Source organism: Trichomycterus rosablanca, chromosome 3, assembly GCF_030014385.1.
Source record: "Trichomycterus rosablanca isolate fTriRos1 chromosome 3, fTriRos1.hap1, whole genome shotgun sequence".
Classification (NCBI taxonomy): Eukaryota; Metazoa; Chordata; class Actinopteri; order Siluriformes; family Trichomycteridae; genus Trichomycterus; species Trichomycterus rosablanca.
The window spans coordinates 7,516,611-7,539,434 of NC_085990.1; the positions used below are offsets into that span (position 1 = coordinate 7,516,611).

General features: G+C 42.5%; 1 protein-coding gene across 1 annotated transcript in view; it reads right to left on the minus strand.

Moving 5' to 3' along the window:
- Positions 1–22,824, minus strand: part of nbeal2 (neurobeachin-like 2) — a 66,008-nt gene that overhangs the window by 23,864 nt on the left and 19,320 nt on the right. Inside the window, exons 10-26 of the mRNA XM_062991794.1 lie at positions 21,042–21,174; positions 19,919–20,038; positions 18,735–19,065; positions 18,407–18,489; positions 16,412–16,504; positions 15,447–15,618; positions 14,769–14,902; positions 12,817–12,976; positions 11,998–12,100; positions 11,243–11,396; positions 9,668–9,814; positions 7,213–7,372; positions 7,033–7,121; positions 5,429–6,121; positions 3,576–3,754; positions 2,535–2,691; positions 618–761 (exon numbers count right to left, since the gene is read on the minus strand). Coding sequence (XP_062847864.1) covers positions 618–761; positions 2,535–2,691; positions 3,576–3,754; positions 5,429–6,121; positions 7,033–7,121; positions 7,213–7,372; positions 9,668–9,814; positions 11,243–11,396; positions 11,998–12,100; positions 12,817–12,976; positions 14,769–14,902; positions 15,447–15,618; positions 16,412–16,504; positions 18,407–18,489; positions 18,735–19,065; positions 19,919–20,038; positions 21,042–21,174 — 3,052 coding nt within the window. The remainder of the gene's footprint in view (positions 1–617; positions 762–2,534; positions 2,692–3,575; positions 3,755–5,428; positions 6,122–7,032; positions 7,122–7,212; positions 7,373–9,667; positions 9,815–11,242; positions 11,397–11,997; positions 12,101–12,816; positions 12,977–14,768; positions 14,903–15,446; positions 15,619–16,411; positions 16,505–18,406; positions 18,490–18,734; positions 19,066–19,918; positions 20,039–21,041; positions 21,175–22,824) is intronic.

The window sequence follows — 22,824 nt, forward strand, 5'->3', positions numbered from 1 at the left end:
ATATATTAGCTCTATGAAATTACTAAAAGTATGATGAGCAATGATGGTTTCATGGTCAAAAAGAATGAAGGACACAGTATAAATGGTGTTTGTGAATGTTTCTTTGCTCTTCAGCTGAAGGAAAAAGACTGATTCATCTGTGATGAAGGAGAGCAGCTGAATGCTGACATAAACTCTGTTTGACACTCGAGGCTTTTATTAATAGCTTCTCTAATCATCCTCCGAAAGCTCTGTCTTCACGAAAGGTCAGATGTAAATAGCTGCTGCTTCAGGCTGCTAAAGAGGTTTAACATCTTTACAGGACCGTGGGTGAATTCCAGTAACTGATGCCCCCTTGATGTCCTGCTCCTACTTTCTTTAACCTGTGACCCAAAAGCACTGGGCCATCTTATAGAGCATCCCATATATCCAGAAACATCTAGTGCTTATGTAAACGGGATGCAAATAGGAAATGAGGGAGGGATTCACCTCCCACCTCCTCAGTGCTGCAACAGTGACTCCAAGTGTGCAGTGCAGCAAGCATCAGTCTCCGGGGTGCACAGAAAAATCAAGCATATACAAAGTGGGTGCAAAAATGGAAAAAATACATATGGTATGCCCCCTGTGTCAGCATGTACCTGGGTATTCTGCTGCCGTATGTATCCAGTGATGATCCGCAGGCCTATCTGAGCCATTTGTTTAAGCTCTGAGGCGGCTGCTGTGGCTGAAGTGGTGTGCCAGGCCTGCAGCCGATCCAGCAGATTTACCACACCCTCAAAGATCTGAAACACAAACACATCCCACAGTGGGCACACACTGACCTAGGATACACACTACGTTTCACGCACTCTACACAGGACAAGGAAATGTGCACTGTTCTATATAATAAATGTAAAAATAATAGTCATTTCTACTGAGAATTTAACACTGAGACCACACCCTGTACTTCATGTTCCCTAATTACATACTAGTGTGATAAGCGTGTGCAATTATACACATACCTTATGTGTAACTGTTTATGTATTTATACTTTTATTCAAACAGTGTTGCAAGAAAATGTGTAAATCGTTCGAAATAAGCCGATTTAGTTTATTTCTAACCCATGACAGGGTTCTAACATGTTGATTTAATGTTTCAAGTCTACACCGGAAAAGCTGGAAAGTCTGATTTTCCAATAAGATTATGTCAGATTGTAGGTGTGACAGGAATGAAAAAAAACCTTTACAACTGGGTGTAAAATGAAATTATGTAGAACATTCAGTACTGCAGCTACTCCTCCCAGGAGTGGATCTCATGGATCACATCAAGGGTGGAATGTTCTGCACTGAATGGTATGAAATAGAATCCAATAATAACCGGAACTTCGTTAATGTGTCCATAATAACAAATGTGCATACAGTATAATGAATAATAAGTGTTTAATAAGCATTCAATAAGTATTATATATGCAAGGGATCTTCAAAAAGTTTCCACATTTTTATATTTTGGTTGGAAGCGGTGAGGGCAGGTTAGGGCTCAAAGAAGCTTTAAAGGGAAGAAAATGTGTGATGATAATGTGTAAGCAGCGCTGCATCAGTGGCTACATGCTCAACCAAAAACATTTTTGTTTATGGTACGATGCTATACATATACTGTATATATATATATATATACCGATCAGCCATAACATAAAACCACCTCCTTGTTTCTCTACTCACTGTCCATTTTATCAGCTCCACCTACCATATAGAAGCACTTTGTAGTTCTGCAATTACTGACTGTAGTCCATCTATTTCTCTACATACCTTTTTAGCCTGCTTTCACCCTGTTCTTCAATGGTCAGGACCACTACAGAGCAGGTATTATTTGGGTGGTGGATCATTCTCAGCACTGCAGTGACTCTGACATAGTGGTGGTGTGTTAGTGTGTGTTGTGCTGGTATGAGTGGATCAGACACAGCAGCGCTGCTGGAGTTTTTAAACACCTCACTGTCACTGCTGAACTGAGAATAGTCCACCAACCAAAAATATATCTAGCCAACAGCGCCCTGTGGGCAACGTCCTGTGACCACTGAAGGTCTAGAAGATGACCAACTCAAACAGCAGCAATAGATGAACGATCGTCTCTGACTTCACATCTACAAGGTGGACCAACTAGGTAGGAGTGTCTAATAAAGTGGACAGTGAGTGGACATGGTATTTAAAAACTCCAGCAGCGCTGCTGTGTCTGATCCACTCATACCAGCACAACACACACTAACACACCACCACCATGTCAGTGTCACTGCAGTGCTGAGAATGATCCACCACCTAAATTATACCTGCTCTGTAGTGGTCCTGGGAGTGTCCTGACCATTGAAGAGTGCATATATATATATATATATATACAAGAGTTCTTTTACTACATCTACCCAATAACAATATAAAACAATTGTTGTTTCTAGTAAATAATGGACATCAGTAATGGATGAGGTCTCAGTGTAGGTACTAACATGTACCTAACAATAAGCTAACAGTAAGCTACTTTTTGGGATTGCAGACTGCCCAACACGGCTGATTTGTATCTGTGTTCTGTACCTTTTCACTCCACAGTGTTTGATTGTCAGTTCCCTCAGCAAACAGGAAGTCCTGCAGCAGTCTAAGAAGGCGGAGAAGGGAGGGAATATGTGTCAAAGCTGTGCCCTGAGACTCCCGCAGGTCCAACAGAGACGACTCCAACATCATCTCTAAAAGACTGAAACAAACACAAAACATATGTATATTTAATAGACACATACACACTTTATTGTGCTGTGGATTTGAATTGATATAATTGCCATTTTTACCCACCAATCTACACTTTATTAGCCATCATGACAAAATGAAATACATTTTATATATATATATATATATATATATATATATATATATATATATATATATTTTGTTTATGCATTTTCTTCCCTTTTCTCGCAACTTTAGTGCATCCAATTGCCCAACTGCGTCATGGTTCCCATCCACTAATGCCGACCCCGGCTCTGATTGAGGAGAACGAAGCTAACCCATGCCCCCTCTGACTAGGCAACAGCCGTATGCATCTTGTCACCTACACTTGACGAGTGCATATGCGGATCAGCATTGTGTACGGAGAGACACACCCTGATCAGTGCACTCTTTCCCCGTCTCTGTGCAGGTGCCATCAATCAGCCAGCAGAGGTCATAGCTGCATCAGTCATGAGAGAGTCAGACTTAATATCCCACCCCTATCTGAACAACAGGCCAATCGTTGTTCATGTGGCTGCTCAGCCTAGCCGGCAGGCAGAGCTGAGACTCGATACAATGTATAAGAGATCCCAGCTCTGGGGTTCTAGCGTGTGTTTTTACCACTGCGCCACCTGAGCGGCCAAAATGAAAATGATTTATAATTAATTTTTTAAAAATTCTAAAAAAACAAAAACAAAAGTAAAATTATTCACAAAAGTATATCTGAATTGTGGTCAGGCATATCCAGTTTGTTTTTTTCATCCTTGAGATGTGACTAGTTTCTCAAGATCTACAACCAATTGTATCATGTACCACCCAGTTCAACAGAGATGAAAGTGAACTGTAAGGACAGAAAAACTCTACTATGGGTCTCACTTGCGCTTGATGTCATCCGGAGGACGCACGAGCTGCCAGGACGAACCAAGTTTGGTAAGTACGGAGAAAACCTGGCCTCGCTCTCTCCACACCACATCCTCCGATCCCTCTGTACCCGTCCACAGCACTTTAAACACAATGTTTGTCAGCAAGTTGCACAATTCCTCTTCTGGAGTCTGCTGAAAAAAAGAGCGATATAAAGAGAGGAATACAGGGTACAGCGAGGTAGAATAATAAATTAATACAGTTCTGTGCAATTGGAAACACATCATAGCCAACTGGGTAACCACAGATAGTTCTGGATTTAGATGTGATACTGTACTGTACAAGAGAATAGTGAATGACTACACCATTCACTTTGCACTAACAACAGGAGGCAAAGGCTGGCTTATACAATTCAAATTAGGTTTGTTCTCTCACTGATGAGTCTTTGTTCTGACCCATCTCTCAGATAAAATCACTCAAATTCTTCATACTATATTCATGTTAATGTCCAGCCTGTGAGACTAGCACAGTAATAACCGTGTCATGAGCATTTAGAGTAAGAATTAAATAGTTTGAGCAAAGATTGGATGATTGGAACACATACAAGGTCAGGGATAGGTCAGAGATAAACATGGAACAACTTGGCAGAATTGGTTCAAATTTGTGGGGCTGTATTTATTTATTTCTTTTTTTTAATGCATTTTCTCCCCTTTTCTCCCACATTTTTAGCGCGTCCAGTGTTTACCCAATTGCGTCATGCTTCCTCTCCACTAATACCGACCCCCGCTCTGATTTGAAGAGAGCGAACTGACACACGCCCCCTCAGACATGTGTGCAGTAGCCGGCTGCATCTTTTCACCAGCATGAGGCAAGTTCATATGCGGATCAGCTTTGCTTACGGAGAGCCACACCCTGATCACATTATCCCTCGACTCAGGCGCCATCAATCAGCCAGCAGAGGTCGTAGTCGCATCAGTTATTAGGTCCCTATTTGGCTTTTCCCTTCCCTCTATGAACAACAGCCAAACGTTGTTCATGTAGCCAATACAATGTATTCGAGATCCCAGCTCTGGTGTGCTAGCGTGTGTTTTTACCGCTGCGCCACCTGAGCGCCGTGGGGCTGTTTTTTGACCTGGGTTTGAGTTCTTTAGTCCTTAGTTTAGTTTCAAAGCTCAGTTTTAGCCTAATTTAATCACAGAAAAAGACTCGGAAATGGAAATTCCAGGATTTCCATAACATCCGCTCCTGAGCAAAGAAAACATGAGCTAAATCCACACATGCACTAATCTTCCAAACAAGCCAGAAGATATTTGGGGACATTTTAAACACGCAGACGTGTTGGATTGAGTTTTTAAATCTTTTCTTAAATTTATTAATTTATCTTTGCGTACCAGAAAGTGGTTTAAGTGTTCTTCCATGTTTCCAGCTTTTTCCATGAACAGTTCCCTGCAGCAATGAGCAGTGACGAGCAAATAGTGGCACAGAACTGAGGAGATTTTCTAAATTCTGCTCGTTTTCTAACCTATAACTGTTGTAGGACCATTAAAAGGATCTTTTGGTTTGGCCCACTTTATAGTCTGTTATGGCTGTGGCTAATCTTCCCATCTCACCCCACTATACTGTCTCCAGCATAAGTGTATGAAGTGTAGCTGGTGTATGAAGCACATTTAATGCTCAAGAGGGGCGAGTATGACAAGCCAAATGAACACCAAAAAGATATAGGAGCCAAAATTCTTATTAAATACTTCTCATACTGGTCTAAGATTTATTAAAGCCTGTTTAGTCTTTTCGTTTTTAAAATACACACTAAAGAGCCAATATGAGGAGACATTCTGATTTAGGACAGAAATTGTGAAGGAATGCTGTACCTGTGGGTTGGAGTTGTTAGAAATGGTATCAGCAGGTGATGGCTCATTGCAGTAGCTGGTATCGTCCAGCACGTTGGACAGGCTGGAGCTTTTACGTGCCCTCAGGCCTGGAAAGGGCTTGCTGCTCTCTAGCGGAGATGGTGTTTCTGGAGTCTGTGGGCCCTTCTGTCCTCCCAGGTCCAGCGTAAGAGGTGACATGCCGAAGGGTGAGAGCGGCTGATATGTTCCCTCTTCCTCCTCTGTCAGCTGTAATGAAGAAGGTCCGTCCAACACGTTGGACAGTAATGACGAGCGGCTGCCTCGCTCGGTTGAGTCAAACGACTTGAAGTTTAAGGAGTCGCTGAAGCTCTTGAACTCATTCCCTGTTAGCGGAGACTGGGACAGTTCCAAGATGCCCTCTGAAATGTCTTGAGTTGGTTCTTCCTCCACATCTTCCTCAGCATCCTCACCTTCATCATGCTGGGAGTTGTAGGGGATGAAGACATCAGAGCGAATGCTTTCCCCAATGCTGTTGTCTGTTTTGAGAAGGGGTTTGAAGGGGACGGGGTCCAGTAAGGGTTGAGGGCTTGATAAGCTGTTGGTGCGAGACTCGTAGGATTCTTTTACGTAGAGTTTGGTAAGAACATCTTGCCAGCCTGGTTGCTTTGCCAGCTGTTTAACGCAGTCTTCACTGGAGTAGATCAGGTGAAACAGCTGAAAGTGAAAGTTGAAGAAACGGTCAACCTTCATCGCAACATCATCGCTTCAACGCAACTGTTAGAAACCCTTAGTTTATAATGCATTATTAATACATAGAATTACTGACTGTAGTCCATCTATTTCTCTACATACTTGTTTTCACCCTGTTCTTCAATGGTCAGGACCCCCACAGTACCACCACAGAGCAGGTATTATTTTGTAGGTGGTGGATCATTCTCAGCACTGCAGTGACACTGACATGGTGGTGGTGTGTTAGTGTGTGTTGTGCTGGTATGAGTGGATAAGACACAGCAGCGCTGCTGGAGTTTTTAAATACCGTGTCCACTCTATTAGACACTCCTACCTAGTTGGTCCACCTTGTAGATGTAAAATCAGAGACGATCGCTCATCTATTGCTGCTGTTTACCTTCATCAGTGGTCACAGGACGCTGCCCACGAAGCGCGGTTAGCTGGATATTTTGGTTGGTGGACTATTCTCAGTCCAGCAGTGACAGTGAGGTGTTTAAAAACTCCAGCAGCGCTGCTGTGTCTGATCCACTCATACCAGCACAACACACACTAACACACCACCACCATGTCAGTGTCACTGCAGTGCTGAGAATCATCCACCACCCAAATAATACCTGCTCTGTAGTGGTCCTGGGAGAGTTCTGACCATTGAAGAACAGCATAAAAGGGGGCTTACAAAGCATGCAGAGAAACATATGGACTACAGTCAGTAATTGTAGAACTACAAAGTGCTCCTATATGGTAAGTGGAGCTGATAAAATGGACAGTGAGTGTAGAAACAAGGAGGTGGTTTGAATGCTATGGCTAATCGGTGTATAGTGTAACAAGTATTCATTTCATAAGAATCACCCAGTGTAAACATGGTTCCATAAAAGTCCTTCAAGGTAGCCAATTACCTTGCGACAGATGTCCAGTCGGACAGAGAGGTCAGCCCGATGAGACAGGTACACCACCGCCAACAGATCCTTAAAGCTGGGAGAATTATCTGCTCACACACAAACACACCAACCCAGCTTAGTCAAAAATTCATTAACATCTTCTTCATGTTGGAGACCCACTTCAACATAGCAGTTTACCTGTCGCCAGCACCTGCTCATAAAGGCAGCGGATGATGGTCATGGTGAGTGGGACGTCCTCCAGAAAGCAGACCAGTCCCAGGTACCCGGGCTCTTTAAGCTTTAAGCGCAGTTTGTTGCGTTCTGGAACACGCTCACTTTTCAGTACTTTGTACAGGATCTGTAAAGCAACACAGAGGGTCAGCATGTTACTAATCTGGTATACAAGCACAGGGTGAACTAAAAGATGGCCCTGTTAGCATTTTATTCCCCAAATAAGGTGCCCCAAATTAACAAGTCCAATCCAATTTGGTTTCATCAGCCATAGGCACTTTCATCAATCAGCCTCCCACACAGAAGATAAAACTCAAAACTACTCTACAGAGCTTTTAACAAATTATAACCCAGGCACTCAAACTAGCCCTAAATTGGCACAGAGAAGTCAGCAGCTGTGGGTAATCATAATCACTGATGGGAAATTAGAAGGCTGTGCCAGAAAGATAAATGGCAGTACAGAATTTACACCATCAAATGATTAAACTACATTGCTGTGTGGACGTTTTTAAGCCAATGTTTTTAGTAAACCTACAACAAGCTCATAATTGTCTTTTTTTTTCAATGAAGAACAATGTGTTCCTATTAAGTGTGTATAAATCACTGACCTTAATTTTCATCTTAGCTGTCAAATATTGCAACACCCTAAACAAACTGGTTAAACCCTTCAAGGCTGACTGTGTTTTCATGGCATGCATTATTAAAATACGTCAGGATTCCATTCTTGACCTTGATAGAAATCAGGCTCAAGTTTGCTGGTTACTTGGCCCAGAACCTCTTCAGGAAGGCGTGACATTTTTTTTTGCATTTTTTCCACATTTTCCTCCCGATTTAGCACACTCAATTTTGTTTTCCACTGCTGCTGAGAGATACCAGATTGCATCCGAGGAGAGCACATCGCTGTACACGCCTCTTCTGACACGTGCACAGCCCTCCTCTTCTCGCCAGTGCTTTCTGCACAGGCGACTCTTCTGCCAATCAGGGTCCTTACACAGCACACCCACCCACCCACACATAGTCTGGCCACTACCCTGCAGACACGGTGGCCAATTAGTATCTGCTGCAGGCACTGCCAATTACACCCGCCACCTGCGCGCCCAGGATTCCATTCTTGACCTTGATGGAAATCAGGCTCAAGTTTGCTGGTTACTTGGCCCGGTACCTCTTTAGGGGGGAGTAACATTATAAGATCTCTTTAAGTTCTAAACCTAAAGCAATTTTTTTTACCCACAGGAGTTATAGTTGTCTAATGTTTGTTTGTTTGTTTATTAGGACTTTACCGCCATGTTTTTACACTTAGGTTACATTCATGACAGGAACGGTAGTTACTCATTTCACAAGGTTATATCGAACACAGTGTTGGACAATTTTGTATCTCCAATTCACCTCACTTGCACATCTTTGGACTATGGGAGGAAACCGGTGGACCCAAAGGAAACCCACACGGACACAGGGAGAACTTCACTCAGAAAGGACCCGGACCGCCCCACCTGGGGATCAAACCCAGGACCTTCTTGCTGTGAGGCGACAGTGCTGCCCACTTAGCCACCGTGCCGCCCATTTGTCTAATGTTATCCCTCCTGCTCAGTCTGAATAATGGACCGGTGGCTAAAAAACCCCAAAAAACGGGCTAACAGTGAAGATAAATCAGTTGAAGGGAGTGACAAAAACAATAACTGCATTGTTTTAGTCGAGGACTCCACTAGCAAGGCCATCCATTCCGATACCATTGATGCTGATAAGCCGTCTACATCCAGAGTTTTGGCTGTCAGTCAAAGCAGAATATCCTGAACTGGTAAACTTAGTAATTGATGTACTTTTGCCTCTATCTGGCTCTGTGAAGCAGCATTTTCTGCATTGACTTGCAACAAAAGTAAATACCGCTCACATTTATTGACAGTGGAGGACGATTTCTGACTAGCTGTAAACTGATATTGCAGAAACAGGCTCAGCCCTCGCATTAAATAGGTAAATATTTAAATCAGCAAAATTGCATTGTATGTATGATGTGCACAAAGTCAATTATGTTATTTTAGATTTCTGGGCGAGGGTTGATGTGGGGGGCGAGTTCATGGTCGGCACATTGAGGTGGACAGTGGTAGCCTAGTGGGCTTTGGGCTATCAACTGAAAGGTTGAGAGTTCTAATCCCAGCTCTGCCATGCAGCCACTGTTGGGCCCTTGAGCCCTTAACCCTCTCTGCTCCAGGGGCGCCGTACAATGGCTGACCCTGCGCTCTGACCCCAGCTTCCAAACAAGCTGGGATATGTGAAGATATAATTTCATTGTACTGTACACCTGTATATGTATATATGACAAATAAAGACATTCTAATGTCCAAAAAGGTTGAAAACCCCTGCCCTAAACCACCCCTGGTACCTGACCAGTGATAAAAGGGGGTAAGTAAGAAACGGTTCTGCTTACCCTGAACACCCTCTCACGAGCATCATCACTATAACTGGGCTTCAGCAGTAGACAGTAGAGCTGCTCCACCCCCCATTCCAGCAGCACCGACAGAGCCTGAGGACTGCTCCTCAACACTGAGTACAAAACATCAAGCAGCCTGATCGCCTGCACACACACACACACACACACACACACAAAAGATTATAAATAAACACTGTGTCTTGTGGCTTGTGGATGTGGTTACAAGTGTAAAAGCAAGATGTTCAATAAATATATAAATCCCAACTGTGCTTTTATATTTCAAGGCTACCGAAAAAGAGGAAGAATACACAATACACTGAGAGAGTGCTGGGAAAACGTATTTGACCTCTTCTGACTTCCTTTTTTGCGTGTTAGACTAAATGGTTTCAGATCCTGATTTAAAATGTAAAACAAAAAAGAGAAACATAAAAAACTCATTTAATTTATACCTGAAGAACCTGTAAAATAAAAGTCATCCACCCTAATATAATAATTGGTTGGGCACATTTAGCAACCGCTTCTGATAAGCGGAGATCAGTCTTACATTACTGTGCTGCTTTAATTCAACCACACTGAAGAGCTTCCATGCACAATCTGTCAGTTTAGAGTCCTGCCACATCATCTCAACAGGGTTCAACCTTAGTTCTAAGTCATTCAGTTGTCAACAAGAATGGCCTGGGTTCAATTCCCCAGCCGGGAAGCCTGGGTTCTTTCTGTGTGGTTTACATGTACTCCCTATGTCCGCATGGGTTTTTCTCTGGGTGCTCCAGTTTTCTCCCACAAGCCCAAAGACATGCAGTCAGGCTAACTGGAGCTACTAAAATTGCCCTAAGTGTGAATGTGTGTGCAAATGTATGTATGTGTGTTTGCCCTGTGATGGACTGTCTATCCATCCATCCTTATATCCATCCATCTATCCTTGTATCAATTCATCCATCCTTATATCCATCCATCCATCCATCCATCCTTATATCAATCCATCCATCCATCCATCCTTATATCCATCCATCCATTCATCCATCTATTTATCCCCCCCTCCCTCCATCCATCCATCCATCCTTATATCCATCCATCTATCCTTGTATCAATTCATCCATCCTTATATCCATATATCCATTCATACATCCATCCAACCATTCATCCATCCATCCATCCTTATATCAATCCATCCATCCATCCATCCTTATATCCATCCATCCATTCATCCATCTATTTATCCCTCCCTCCATCCATCCATCCATCCATCCATCCCTATATCCATCCATCTATCCTCGTATCAATTCATCCTTATATCCATCCATTCATCCATCCATCTATTTATCCATCCATCCATCCATCCATCTATTTATCCATCCATCCATCCATCCAACCATCCATCCATCCAACCATCCATCTATTTATCCATCCATTCATCCATCCATCTATTTATCCATCCATTCATCCATTCATCCATCCATCCATCCATCTATTTATCCATCCAACCATCCATCCATTCATCGTTTGCTAAAGTACATAAACCTGATCAGATTCCTTCAGAGTCTATTTATTAGAACAATGAATGTAAACACACACCTGTTGTTGTTCCTGTACTACAGTAGCGTAAGCCAGCGCACTATGTAGCTCCTCAGCAGTGGGAGACTTCAACAGGAAGTCCATCAACAGGTCAAAGAGTAAGGGCTGCACCGTCTGATGCTTGTCTGTTAGAGTACTGCCATCCTTCTCCACACTAACCACACACACACACACACACACACACACACACACACACACACACACAATGCTGTTAATACTTTTCACTGTTCTCCTTCGTGTGTTTTTGAAGCCTGGTTCATGCGTCAAAGTTATTCAAAATGTAAACAGGATGTGTACATACTGTACATATGAAGTATTTAACAGATCATAATGCACATGTTCAGATGAGGCTATTACTGTTTACTGGTACTATTTGGGCAGTACTTTTTTGGGACAGTTCCTTTTTAAAGGAAATCCAAATGGCATATATACTGGCAGAGCTGTAAAATTGTACTAGCCCACTAGTGCTGTGATCCAGGGTTTGAATCTGCACAGCTGCTATCAGCCAGTCGGGCATCTACATAACAACAGCGGTGAAGTTAAGGTGGGAAATGGCAGAGACACCGCATTGGAATTAGGTTCTGGGTGATTCCAAGGAAACCAGACCCAAATCGAGCCTACCAGGATAAAGCAGTGATAAAACATGAAAATAAAGAAATACACTGGCAAGTTACTGTAAACATACGTGATGAGTTTTATAAAGAGCCCCTTCTGTCTAAAGCTTAACCCTACTGCATCGCTGCTAGTGCTCGTACCTGTAGTGTCCACGAATGGAGTCCAAAATGTACTGAACTCCGTACTTCCTGCGTGATCTTTGCTTGCTCTCCTTTAAGACATTGGACAGATACCGCATATGACCTACACACAACACAAAACACTGTAAGCCTCAAAATAACATTAAGTGGCATCAGAGAGTTCAGACAAATGTGTAACAGCACTACATATGCACATGGTTATAGCAGGGTGCTTTACTTTAATGACATAAGTAAACTATACAGAGTCAATATTAATAGGAATGTTTTGTGATACACTATATTGCCAAAAGTATTTGGACATCCCATTTCGAAAACAAATGCTATTCAAATAGAGTGACCTCTTTGTGAAGGCTTCTCACAAGACTTTTCTAAGGGAAGAGTTTCTAAGGGAATTTGTGCACATTCAATCAGAAAAGTGTTATATAGCTGGACACTGATGTTGGTCAATAAAGCCTTAATTAATGCTACAGTTTATTGCAAAGCTGTTCAGTGGGTCCGAGGTCAGGACTCTGTGTAGATCACTAGAGTTTCTTTAAACCAAGCTTTTCTTCATGTCTCTATAGGCCTTGCTTTGTACACAAGGGCACAGAAATGCTAGAACAGGAACGCGCCCTCCCTTAACTGTTGCTGCAAGGTTGGAAGCATATAATTTCCTTTATATCCCTGATGTAATACATATTAGTCATTGCTGTGTCTGAAACACATACATTTAAAAAATAAAAGGTGTGTCCCAATACTTTTGTCCACACAGTGTAGGTACAACAAAAAACACAAGGGTCCGGGATGTCCCGTAGTGATAGCTGGGTTTACAGCACTTACTCAGGCAGACGGCAAAGTGACAGTGGCTCCAGATGCGGAAATCGAAGAGAAGGTACTGGTAGAGCTGAGAGACCAGAACACTGTTGCCTTCACTGGAGACCTGCTCCAGCAGCAGCTGCAACGCCATGAGCACGTTAAAGTCCATCAGACTGCTTGGCACCTGACAGAGATAATAAAAGAGAATCAATGCTTCCATTCACAGTGATGTGGAAAAAGTTTCTGCCCCCCATGGATTTGTTCTTTTTTGGCTAGTTTGACACATTTAAATGTTTCACATCTTTCAACTAATTTTTTCCCCCTATTTATTTATGCTTTCTCTCTCATTGTTCTCACGATTTGGCGTAGTCAATTCGTCTTCTTCTGCTGGGGACCCCTGATTGCATTCGAGGAAGGTATATTTCCTGCCTACACTTCGTCCGACACGTGTGCAGTCCTTAGTGGACCATTTCTTTTTCACCCATGCACTCTGCACAGGCGTCTCTATCTACTAATCTTGTCATCCCGCCCTAGCAGACACAGTACCCAATTAGAGTTTTGATTGGCGCCCAGCCGACCGGTGGCAACGCCGAGTTTGGAACCGAGGAATTCAGAATCTCGGCACTGGTGTGCTAGCGGAATATCCCGCTGCGCCACCTCAACTAATTTTAAAGAGGACATAATTGAACACAAAACACGGCATTTAAATAATCATTAATTAATGAAGATTGAAGATAAAGATTTTTCAAAACCTATATCACATATGTGAAAAAGTAATTGCACCCTTAAACCTCATAACTGGTTGTGCCACCCTTTGCAGTAACTGTGGCACAACCAGTTATGAGTGAAAAAGTGAATTTTGTTCAACTTGAACTGCCCGTTTAAATTACCACAGCATTTTTATGGGATTCAAGTAAGGACTTTGATTTGGCTGCTCCAAAACCTTTATTTATTTATTTTTTTAATCCATTCAGAGGTGGACTTGCTGGTATAATCCATTCAGAGGCTGACCTGCTGCATAAACCTGAACTTGAGCTTTAGGTCACAAATGACAGCAGACATTGACAGGAAATAATAATAATAATAAGCACTATCATCCCATCTATGCACCTGTAATACAAACCCAGGTTGTCGATTACAGGCCGTTTAGAAATTTGCAATCGGTAGGCTATTTAAAGAAACATTCAGGTTCTACAAATACTAACAATAACCACAATACACCACACATATAATTTAACATAGTTATTTTTAGCATAGTATCATACCATCCTACCTTTATTACACAAATACACACACCCAGTCATAAGCCAGTGTATTGTAACAGTAAAAACGGTTCTACACACAGTGTATACTTTAGAGTAACACGGTGAATATCGACAATATCTGACAATAGGCTGGTTATAAAAGAATGCCTCTTGGTTTAGTCATTGTTCCATCAGTGCACTCACACACGAACAACTTTTACTTTCCTCCAGACACAACACTAATCCAGCCACAATCACCACACCTCAGCTTTAATTCGAAAGTGAAATTTACTCTGGACACAACACGTGAGCAACATGTCTGCTTTAATGATAGATAGATAAAAAACTTTATCCTGGTAGTAAATATTGGTAGATATGTAATACGTAATATACATGTTCATTGCAGATGTGCAGATATTAACAGATGTGTAATATAGACTTTATAAACTTCATAAACAGAGTGCTAGATCATGCCCATGAGTCTATCCTGATAGTAACCCAGTGTTCGATGATGATGTCTTGAACTAGTGAAGTGTTATACAGTGTGATCGCTGCTGGTACAAATGATCTCCTGTACCGTTCCTTGTTACAGCGGAGTTGGATGTGTCTGTTGCTGAAAGTGCTCCGCTGTCTGACTAGCAGCTCATGAAGGGGGTGTAATGTTTAATCCAAATACAATTAACAATCGGGTTCAACTGGTAAATGAACAACTGTACATGCGTGTGTCTTTACCTTGCTGAGAATGGCACCTATGATGGCTGGTCCATGGCAATGGAGGAGACTCTCTTGATTAACGTGATGATTCCTTAGCATGTTTTTAACCATCACCAGGAATGCAGCCACACCATTACTCTCCAAACGGCCCTCTAATACAGCAAGAAAGAAATATAAGATTTGGAATTATATCATATGGGTTCTATGTGGTTTATTAACCAGTTATGGTTAACTGGGTATTGAAAGTATTATGCTTTATAGTGCACCTTACTGGGTAGGTGTGTCTCACTACAGTCTGTTTCTGCACTCCTGCCTAACCCTGTAAAGCTGGTTGGGTCTATATTACTATAGGGTTGGTGCTTCAGTCACAGGTAAACTCCTGCACAATACTAGGTTGGTGTTTCACACTCTGGTCTACTTGTGCACAATACCAGACTGCTGTATCACACTTAGGTCCGCTACCACACAATACTGGGTAGGTGTGTCTCACTCCTGCACCACTCTCACACAATGCTCAGTTTGTGTTACACTCCCACCCACATCTACACAATACTGAGTATGTGTGTCTTAACCTCCTCCCACTTTTACACAAGATACTCGTGTGCCGCCCTTAAAAAGTATTGAATTTCAGCAGTCATCAATCAGATCTGAAACAGGCAAAGAAAATCTAACAATAACACAACACACACTACTGACCGCTAGACTTCCCCAGGGGCAGCAGCATGCCTGCAGGACCTCTGGGGGAAGTGAGTTCAGGACCCAGTAGATCAGACGTCTCCTGCCCAGTGGTCTCCCCCTGCTCGGGGACACACACCTGTTCCAGCAGGGGCAGCAAAGCCCCCATCCCACCAACGCAGTTCAGCACATCCTGAACACACAACCAGAGATACGGTTACATAAATACTCAAGCACTTTTCAACCTGTCTGCAGCATGTGTAGCATATGAGCAATTAACTCAAACAGTAATTTCAGCACGTTTTACTGTACAGACAAAAATAGTCAAACTTGTTTACTCCAAATTTACTTCAGTCGAATGGTCATTTGTTAGAACACTAAATAAATAACTTCTCATCTTAGTTTGCTAACAAAGTTTTTTTTTTAATATATATTTTTTATGCTTTTTCTCCCTTTTAGCGCATCCAATTGCCCGATTGTGTCATGCTTCCTCTCCACCAATGTCGATCCCCGCTCTGATTGAGGAGAACGAAGCTAACCCATGCCCACGCCAACACATGGACAGCAGCCGTATGCATTTTGTCACCTACACTTTGACGAGTGCAATGGGGATCAGCACTGTGTACGGAGAGACACACCCTGAGAGCACTCTTTGCCCCGTCTCTGTGCAGGCACCATCAATCAGCCAGCAGAGGTTGTAATTGCATTAGTTATGAGTGAGTCCCTATCCGGCTTTAATATCCCACCCCTATCTGAACAACAGGCCAATCATTGTTCATGTGGCTGCTCAGCCCAGCCGGCAGGCAGAGCTGAGATTTGATACAATGTATTCGAGATCCTAGCTCTGGTGTTCTAGTGTGTGTTTTCACTGCTGCACCACCTGAGCAGCCTTGCTAACAAGATTTTAAATTAAAACCAGGTTAAAGTGCTGTAGTATTATTTTAAATCTGAAGGCCCAGTATTCAGTCTCTTCGATGCAAGCATACCTTAATGTCCCAGTTGACCACCCGGTGGCCAGTCAGTCTGCCGTTGTACTGATGGTTGAAAGATAAATCCAGACAGATTTGGTTTTTAAAGGCCTGAAAGACATTAATAACACAACAATGGGGGTTCAGATCACAAAATATTCTTTAATCTACAATAACAGGTTATGTATTGACTGGCTGTATTTACACTGTATAATAAGTCTCAGACTGATTGTGTACCTGTATAGAATAATTTGATAACTGAAATCAGATTTCGATAAAGACCCTTTGATAAAAGGTATATAAAGTTAATTATTTAAAATAAATAACATTTGTAACTTTGTGGCAACAGATTGTTGAAACCATTTTTCTGAGTCAACATGATTGTTCCACTGTGCTTTACCTTTATGTTTGCAGCATTTAGCAGACGCTTTCATCCAAAGCATCTTAGATGTATAACTAAATACAGTTCAAGCAATTGAGGGTTAAGGGCCTTGCTCAAGGGGTCCAACAGTGGCAACTTGGCAGTGGTGGAGCTTGAACCAGCAACCTTCTGATTACTAGGCCAGTACCTTAACCACTGAGCTACCACTGCCCTGCTTTGATGACCTGGGATCAACTGAAATGTCGAGTGCTAAATTTCACAAATGCCTTTTTGACCAATTGCACAAACATTTCTTGATTTCTTCAACCTTTATCTAATAGACACTTAACACAGTCCACATCTGTATCAAGAAAAGTAACCTGAAAGTATACTATGCAAATTAAAATACATACATCAATTCTATGCAGAAACAGCACAGAGATCTATAAACCTGAGCTAATTTCAGATGGACCGAAAGACTGTGGGAAGTGTGCTGTAGTCAGATGAGTTAATGTCTTTGGGCAGAGGACCTTCCAGACCATCAAGACTGATATCAGTAAAAGGTGAAAAAGACGACACGGGTGACGGTGCGTGAAGGTACAATTGACACAGAGGTGTATATTGGGATTTTTTGAGAGACACATGCTGCCATCAAGTGCAGTTTTTTTTCCCTGGGAGGTCCATGGTTGTTTTTGCAAGGCAATGCCAGGTCTCATTCTGCACATGCTCCAACAGTGTGGCTACACAGACAGGGTGTGTTAGAAAACCTAGTGATTTCTCTATATAGATGCATTTTATGTCATCCTACACCTTTTATGTAACCTCCCGAGAAGGAGGCTGTTCGAATTCTTAGGTACCTTAAAATGCTCCCCAGTAAGGTATCTTAGATCTGAACGGTATTTTGACTGAATAACGAAGGAGCATCCAATGCTGCCTTAGCGGTGAAGGCAATCCCAGCATTCAGTGCGGCACAACTTTTCTCACAGAAAAATAAAAAATATGGTGGAAGGTGCGGAGAAACGAACGAGTTATTTTCAAACGTAAATAAATTATAACTGATTTGTATAAACTTGTATAAATGTGTACAAGTGTATTTATTTGCAAAATTCGGGCGAATTCAGCAAATTTAACCATTTTCGGTACACGGAGGGAGATGTTAGTTGTCATGCTAGTGCGTTGTGCCACCTCATCCCATTGGTTTGAATGGCATGGGGCTAATTCAAATTCATTAGTAAGCTAGTAACCTGCCTCATAAGTTGATGACTTATTAGAATTCTCTCTACGTAGGCAGCTGCCTATGTAGGCAGTAAGACAGCAAGGCAGCTCACTAGGTTTCCGAACAGACCCACAGAGAGTACGTATGCTTGACTGACCTGCCTGCAGTTTGGATCTGTCTCCTAGTAAAAACCTATGTCTCACCATAAAGAGGAGATGCTTGCTTTTGTAGTATTTTACTAAATGTCCCAAGTTTTCTGGAAGCTCAGTTTTATACAAGGTGTTGTGTCTACACAAAGTTCTCTTTGTGTACGGTTGTGTTTTTATCTAATGTTTAGAAATCATTGAACATGAATGCGGACAATTAAATTTTTTACATCACTTAACACATCATATAACTAAACAATAGATGTGCAAAAAAACAGAAGTGTTCTGACCTGAGGCGTGTAGTACAGAAGAAGTTTACTGCAGAGCTCTGTTTGTTCTCCATCTGCTTTATACAGGGGCACGCTATTGGGACCTGCAACAAGGAAACCAAACATTTAAAGGAACACAGTCTTACAAAGTACAGTGTGAACAAAACCAATGTATTTCATTTATTTAAACATATAAATTCAATGTCTTAATTCATTAAATTACCACACTTATCTGTGATACATACATTATCATTCTTAAAATAATGTTTATTACTTTAGCCATTGCCACACCACCCCACGTTTTATAATAATATTTCTCTGAATGTGTTTGTCCCCCGTCCACTCTCACCTGCCCTATAGAGCGCCTGTGCCTGCGCAGGCTGCAGTGCATCGTGGCAGATGAAGGCTGTGCCCAGCTGGCCGTCCAGAGATGATGGTGATCCCCACTCCGTGTCCTGCAGTCCTGCTGGGATGGTGTGGACCGGAACGTCTCTGCCCAAACCCCAGCGCCCACCAGCGCTCCCAGAAAACGATGCCGGGAAGGACTGAGATCGGATGAGGTTGGGGGGTCCAGACGGTACCTGGAACGCCAGCTCGGATGGGGTGTGAGGCAGAGTAGGAGAGGTGCTAGTGGTAGTGGTGCGGTGACCCGCCGAGCCAATACAGCAGGACGTGAAAGGCTGGGAGACACAAATAAAGAGACATAAAATAAACATATTAATTCATGGTTGGGATCATTAATTCACAAAAGAACTATTATAACTAGATTAGAATATTATAATTTTATAGTAAACATGTAAGTGTTGAATGATGTGTCTTTAAATCAGATTCGATAATACTAGTATTAGTATTGGAATCTATTTTTAATTGAACTGTTTATCCAAAAAAACGTACAAAATTTTATCCTTAACCCATATGACTGGTGTCCAAAGTTTGGTTGCCCAATACTAAACTAAAGCTAAAGCTAATGTAGCAGTAAATATCAGCTTAATTTTAGTCATATTAAGCCATTCATCCACAAGTGTTTTGACTCACTGCTGTTCAAAACAAGTGTATCCAAATATTCACTCACTTTCTTAACCATTTATCCAATTAGGGTCACGCTGGGGGGTGTTGCTGGAGCCTATCCCAGCTTTTCAATGGGCGCAAGGCACACAGAAACACCCTGGATGGGGCGCCAGTCCATCGCAGGGCAGACACACATACACACACACCCATTCACCTATAGGGCAATTCAGTGTCTCCAATTAACCTGACTGCATGTTTTTGGACTGTGGGAGGAAACTGGAGCTCCCGGAGGAAACCCACACAGACACGAGGAGAAAATGCAAACTCCGCACAGAAAGGACCCGGACCGCCCACCTTGGGATCGAACCCAGGACCTTCTTGCTGTGAGACGACAGTGCTACCCACTGAGCCACCGTGCCGTCCTTGTATCCAAATACATAAACAAAATATTAAATCCAGTACATGGTTTTTACACATGCTACTAATAAAGGTTTTCAGTTTTTACTCTCGTTTTATTTTTCTTACCTCACTAAGAGTAGGGAAGCGCAGCTGTGCTGTCTTGCACTGGACTCCATCCATGTAGATAGTGACCAAGTTCTGCCCAAATGGTCGACGACCCGGGATGTGCACAATAGCCACAGAATGCTATAAAGAAGACAAAAACGTTATATACAGTAACACAATGTGCAGAATACATGGCCTTCAGAAAACGGTCCTGTTACCCAAACATAAAGGTGAGAATCTGAATATGTGGCTATATAATAAGTGGAAACACTGAGGTTAGCTGGGGAGAAACGGGGTTCAGTGATAGTTTTGCTAATATAGTACATAATGAGGTCGAGAGTAAACAGTTTGCATGATAATGTCAATGAAAAAATAAAAAAAGATCAGAAGTGGATTACCAGGGTGCATATTATACTTCAACATGAATGCTTTGGCACTGTTTTTTTAAAATAAACACTAATGCTGCGCTTTTTGGATGATGAAAACAACATTCAGGTCTCCAACTATTAACTGTTTGTAAGATCATGTGATTAGAGGTGCCCAAAATCACTTTTAACTACACAGTGGCAGCAGCTCGTAAAGATGTTGGCTAGAATGATGCATGAATTACGCAAGGCTTTATATACATTAATAAAATGCATTAAATTATTCATTCATTCATTTCCTTATCCGCTTATCCAGTTAGGGGCGTGAGGGGGAAGGGAGGGGGTGCTGGCGCCTATCCCATCTTTTCAATGGGCGCAAGGCACACAGTAACACCCTACACACACCCATTCACTTATAGGGCAATTCAGTGTCTCCAATTAATCTGACTGCATGTCTTTGGACTGTGGGAGGAAACTGAAGCTCTCGGAGGAAACCCACGCAGACATGGGGAGAACATGCAAACTCCGCACAGAAAGGACCCAGACCGCCCCGCCTGGGGATCGAATCCAGGACCTTCTTGCTGTGAGGCGACAGTGCAACCCACTGAGCCAACGTGCTGCCCGCTTAAAATTAGGGACAAAACAATTCAGTATAATGGTATTATGTGGTTTGTGTAACACCACCCACAAATCTGCTGCCATTCTATGCATTTACATCTCATTTCCAGTGTTAAACAGTATAATTTGTATTGTGTAGTGTGATCATGTACTGTCCTTACCCATGTGCCATCATTAAGGGGCCTTTCAGGCAGCGAAACAGCCATGTACTCCTTTTTGGTGCACACGGCTACCACCAGCACTCCATCTGTGGTGAAGAAAGCCTCCAACCCCGTCCCGTTTGCAGTAAAGAAGCTGGAAATACAGTAACATCCAACATAATGCTGTCATTACAAAGACAAAACCAAAAATACCAAAAATGGAACTTTTATTCTAACTGTAATTAAATCGTCACTGTGCTGACACATAATTTAAATCACTTGTTGGCAGCATGTTGGCTAGAAAAACTTGGTTTAATGAATTGTTATCAGAAATGCCACATCAACTTTTTTTAATGCATTTTCTCCCAATCTTCCTCCCGATTTAGCACACTCATTTTGTCTTCTGCTGCTGAGGGATACCTGACTGCATCCGAGGAGAGCACCTCACTGTACATGCCTCTTCCGACATGTGCACAGCCCTCCTCATTCTGCACAGGCGTCTCTTCCACCAATCAGGGTCCTTACACAGCGTATGAAGACCCACCCACCCACACACCTTCCGGCCCCCACCCGGGACATACGGTGGTCAATTAGTATCTGCTGCAGGCACTGCAATTTATGCCCGCCAGATGGCACCCAGCCGACCGGTGGCAACACCGAATTTCGAACCGAGGAGTTCAGAATCTTGGTGCTGGGCACCTCACATCAACTCCATTCTGACTCCTGGCGACTATATGGATAGTGCTTCCCCAGAACATTCTGTCTACTGTTTGGATCTTCAGGCTTCTTAAAGGTATGTTCATTGTTCCTCTAACTGTATCCATCCATCTTATTGCTGGCCGTCCTTTTCCTCTTTTTACCTACAACTATTCCAACTATTCCATCTGAACTGGTTCTTCTCAAAATGTTTTTGGACGAAACAGTTCTAGGCTTATAAGCTTTCAAACTATACATGACATGCCCTGAATGGACTCACTTTGAATGGATGGTGGATAAACACCCTCATCGGGGCCTTACCACTATTTTGTATGTAGAGGTTGATACTGAGCTAATTTCAAAACAAATATAGATATACACTGATCAGTCATAACATTAAAACCACCTCCTGGTTCCTACACACACTGTCCATTTTATCAGCTCCACTTACCATATAGGAGCACTTTGTAGTTCTACAATTACTGACTGTAGTCCATCTGTTTCTCTACATACCTTTTTAGCCTGCTTTTACCCTGTTCTTCAGTGGTCAGGACCACCAAAGGACCACCACAGAGAAGAAATAATTTCATTGTACTGTACACCTGTATATGTATATATGACAAATAAAGTATATCTATCTATTCTCAGCACTGCAGTGACACTGACATGGTGGTGGTGTGTTAGTGTGTGTTGTGCTGGTATGAGTGAATCAGACACAGCAGCGCTGCTGGAGTGTTTAAATACTGTCTTCACTCACTGTCCACTCTATTAGACACTCCTACCTAGTTGGTCCACCTTGTAGATGTAAAGTCAGAGACGATCGCTCATCTATTGCTGCTGTTTGAGTTGGTCATCTTCTAGACCTTCATCAGTGGTCACAGGACGCTGCCTACAGGGCGCTGTTGGCTGGATATATTTTTGGTTGGTGGACTATTCTCAGTCCAGCAATGACAATGATGTGTTTAAAAACTCCAGCAGCTGATCCACTCATACCAGCACAACACACACTAACACACCACTACCATGTCAGTGTCACTGCAGTGCTGAGAATGATCCACCACCTAAACAATACCTGCTCTGTGGTGGTCCTGACCATTGAAGAACAGCA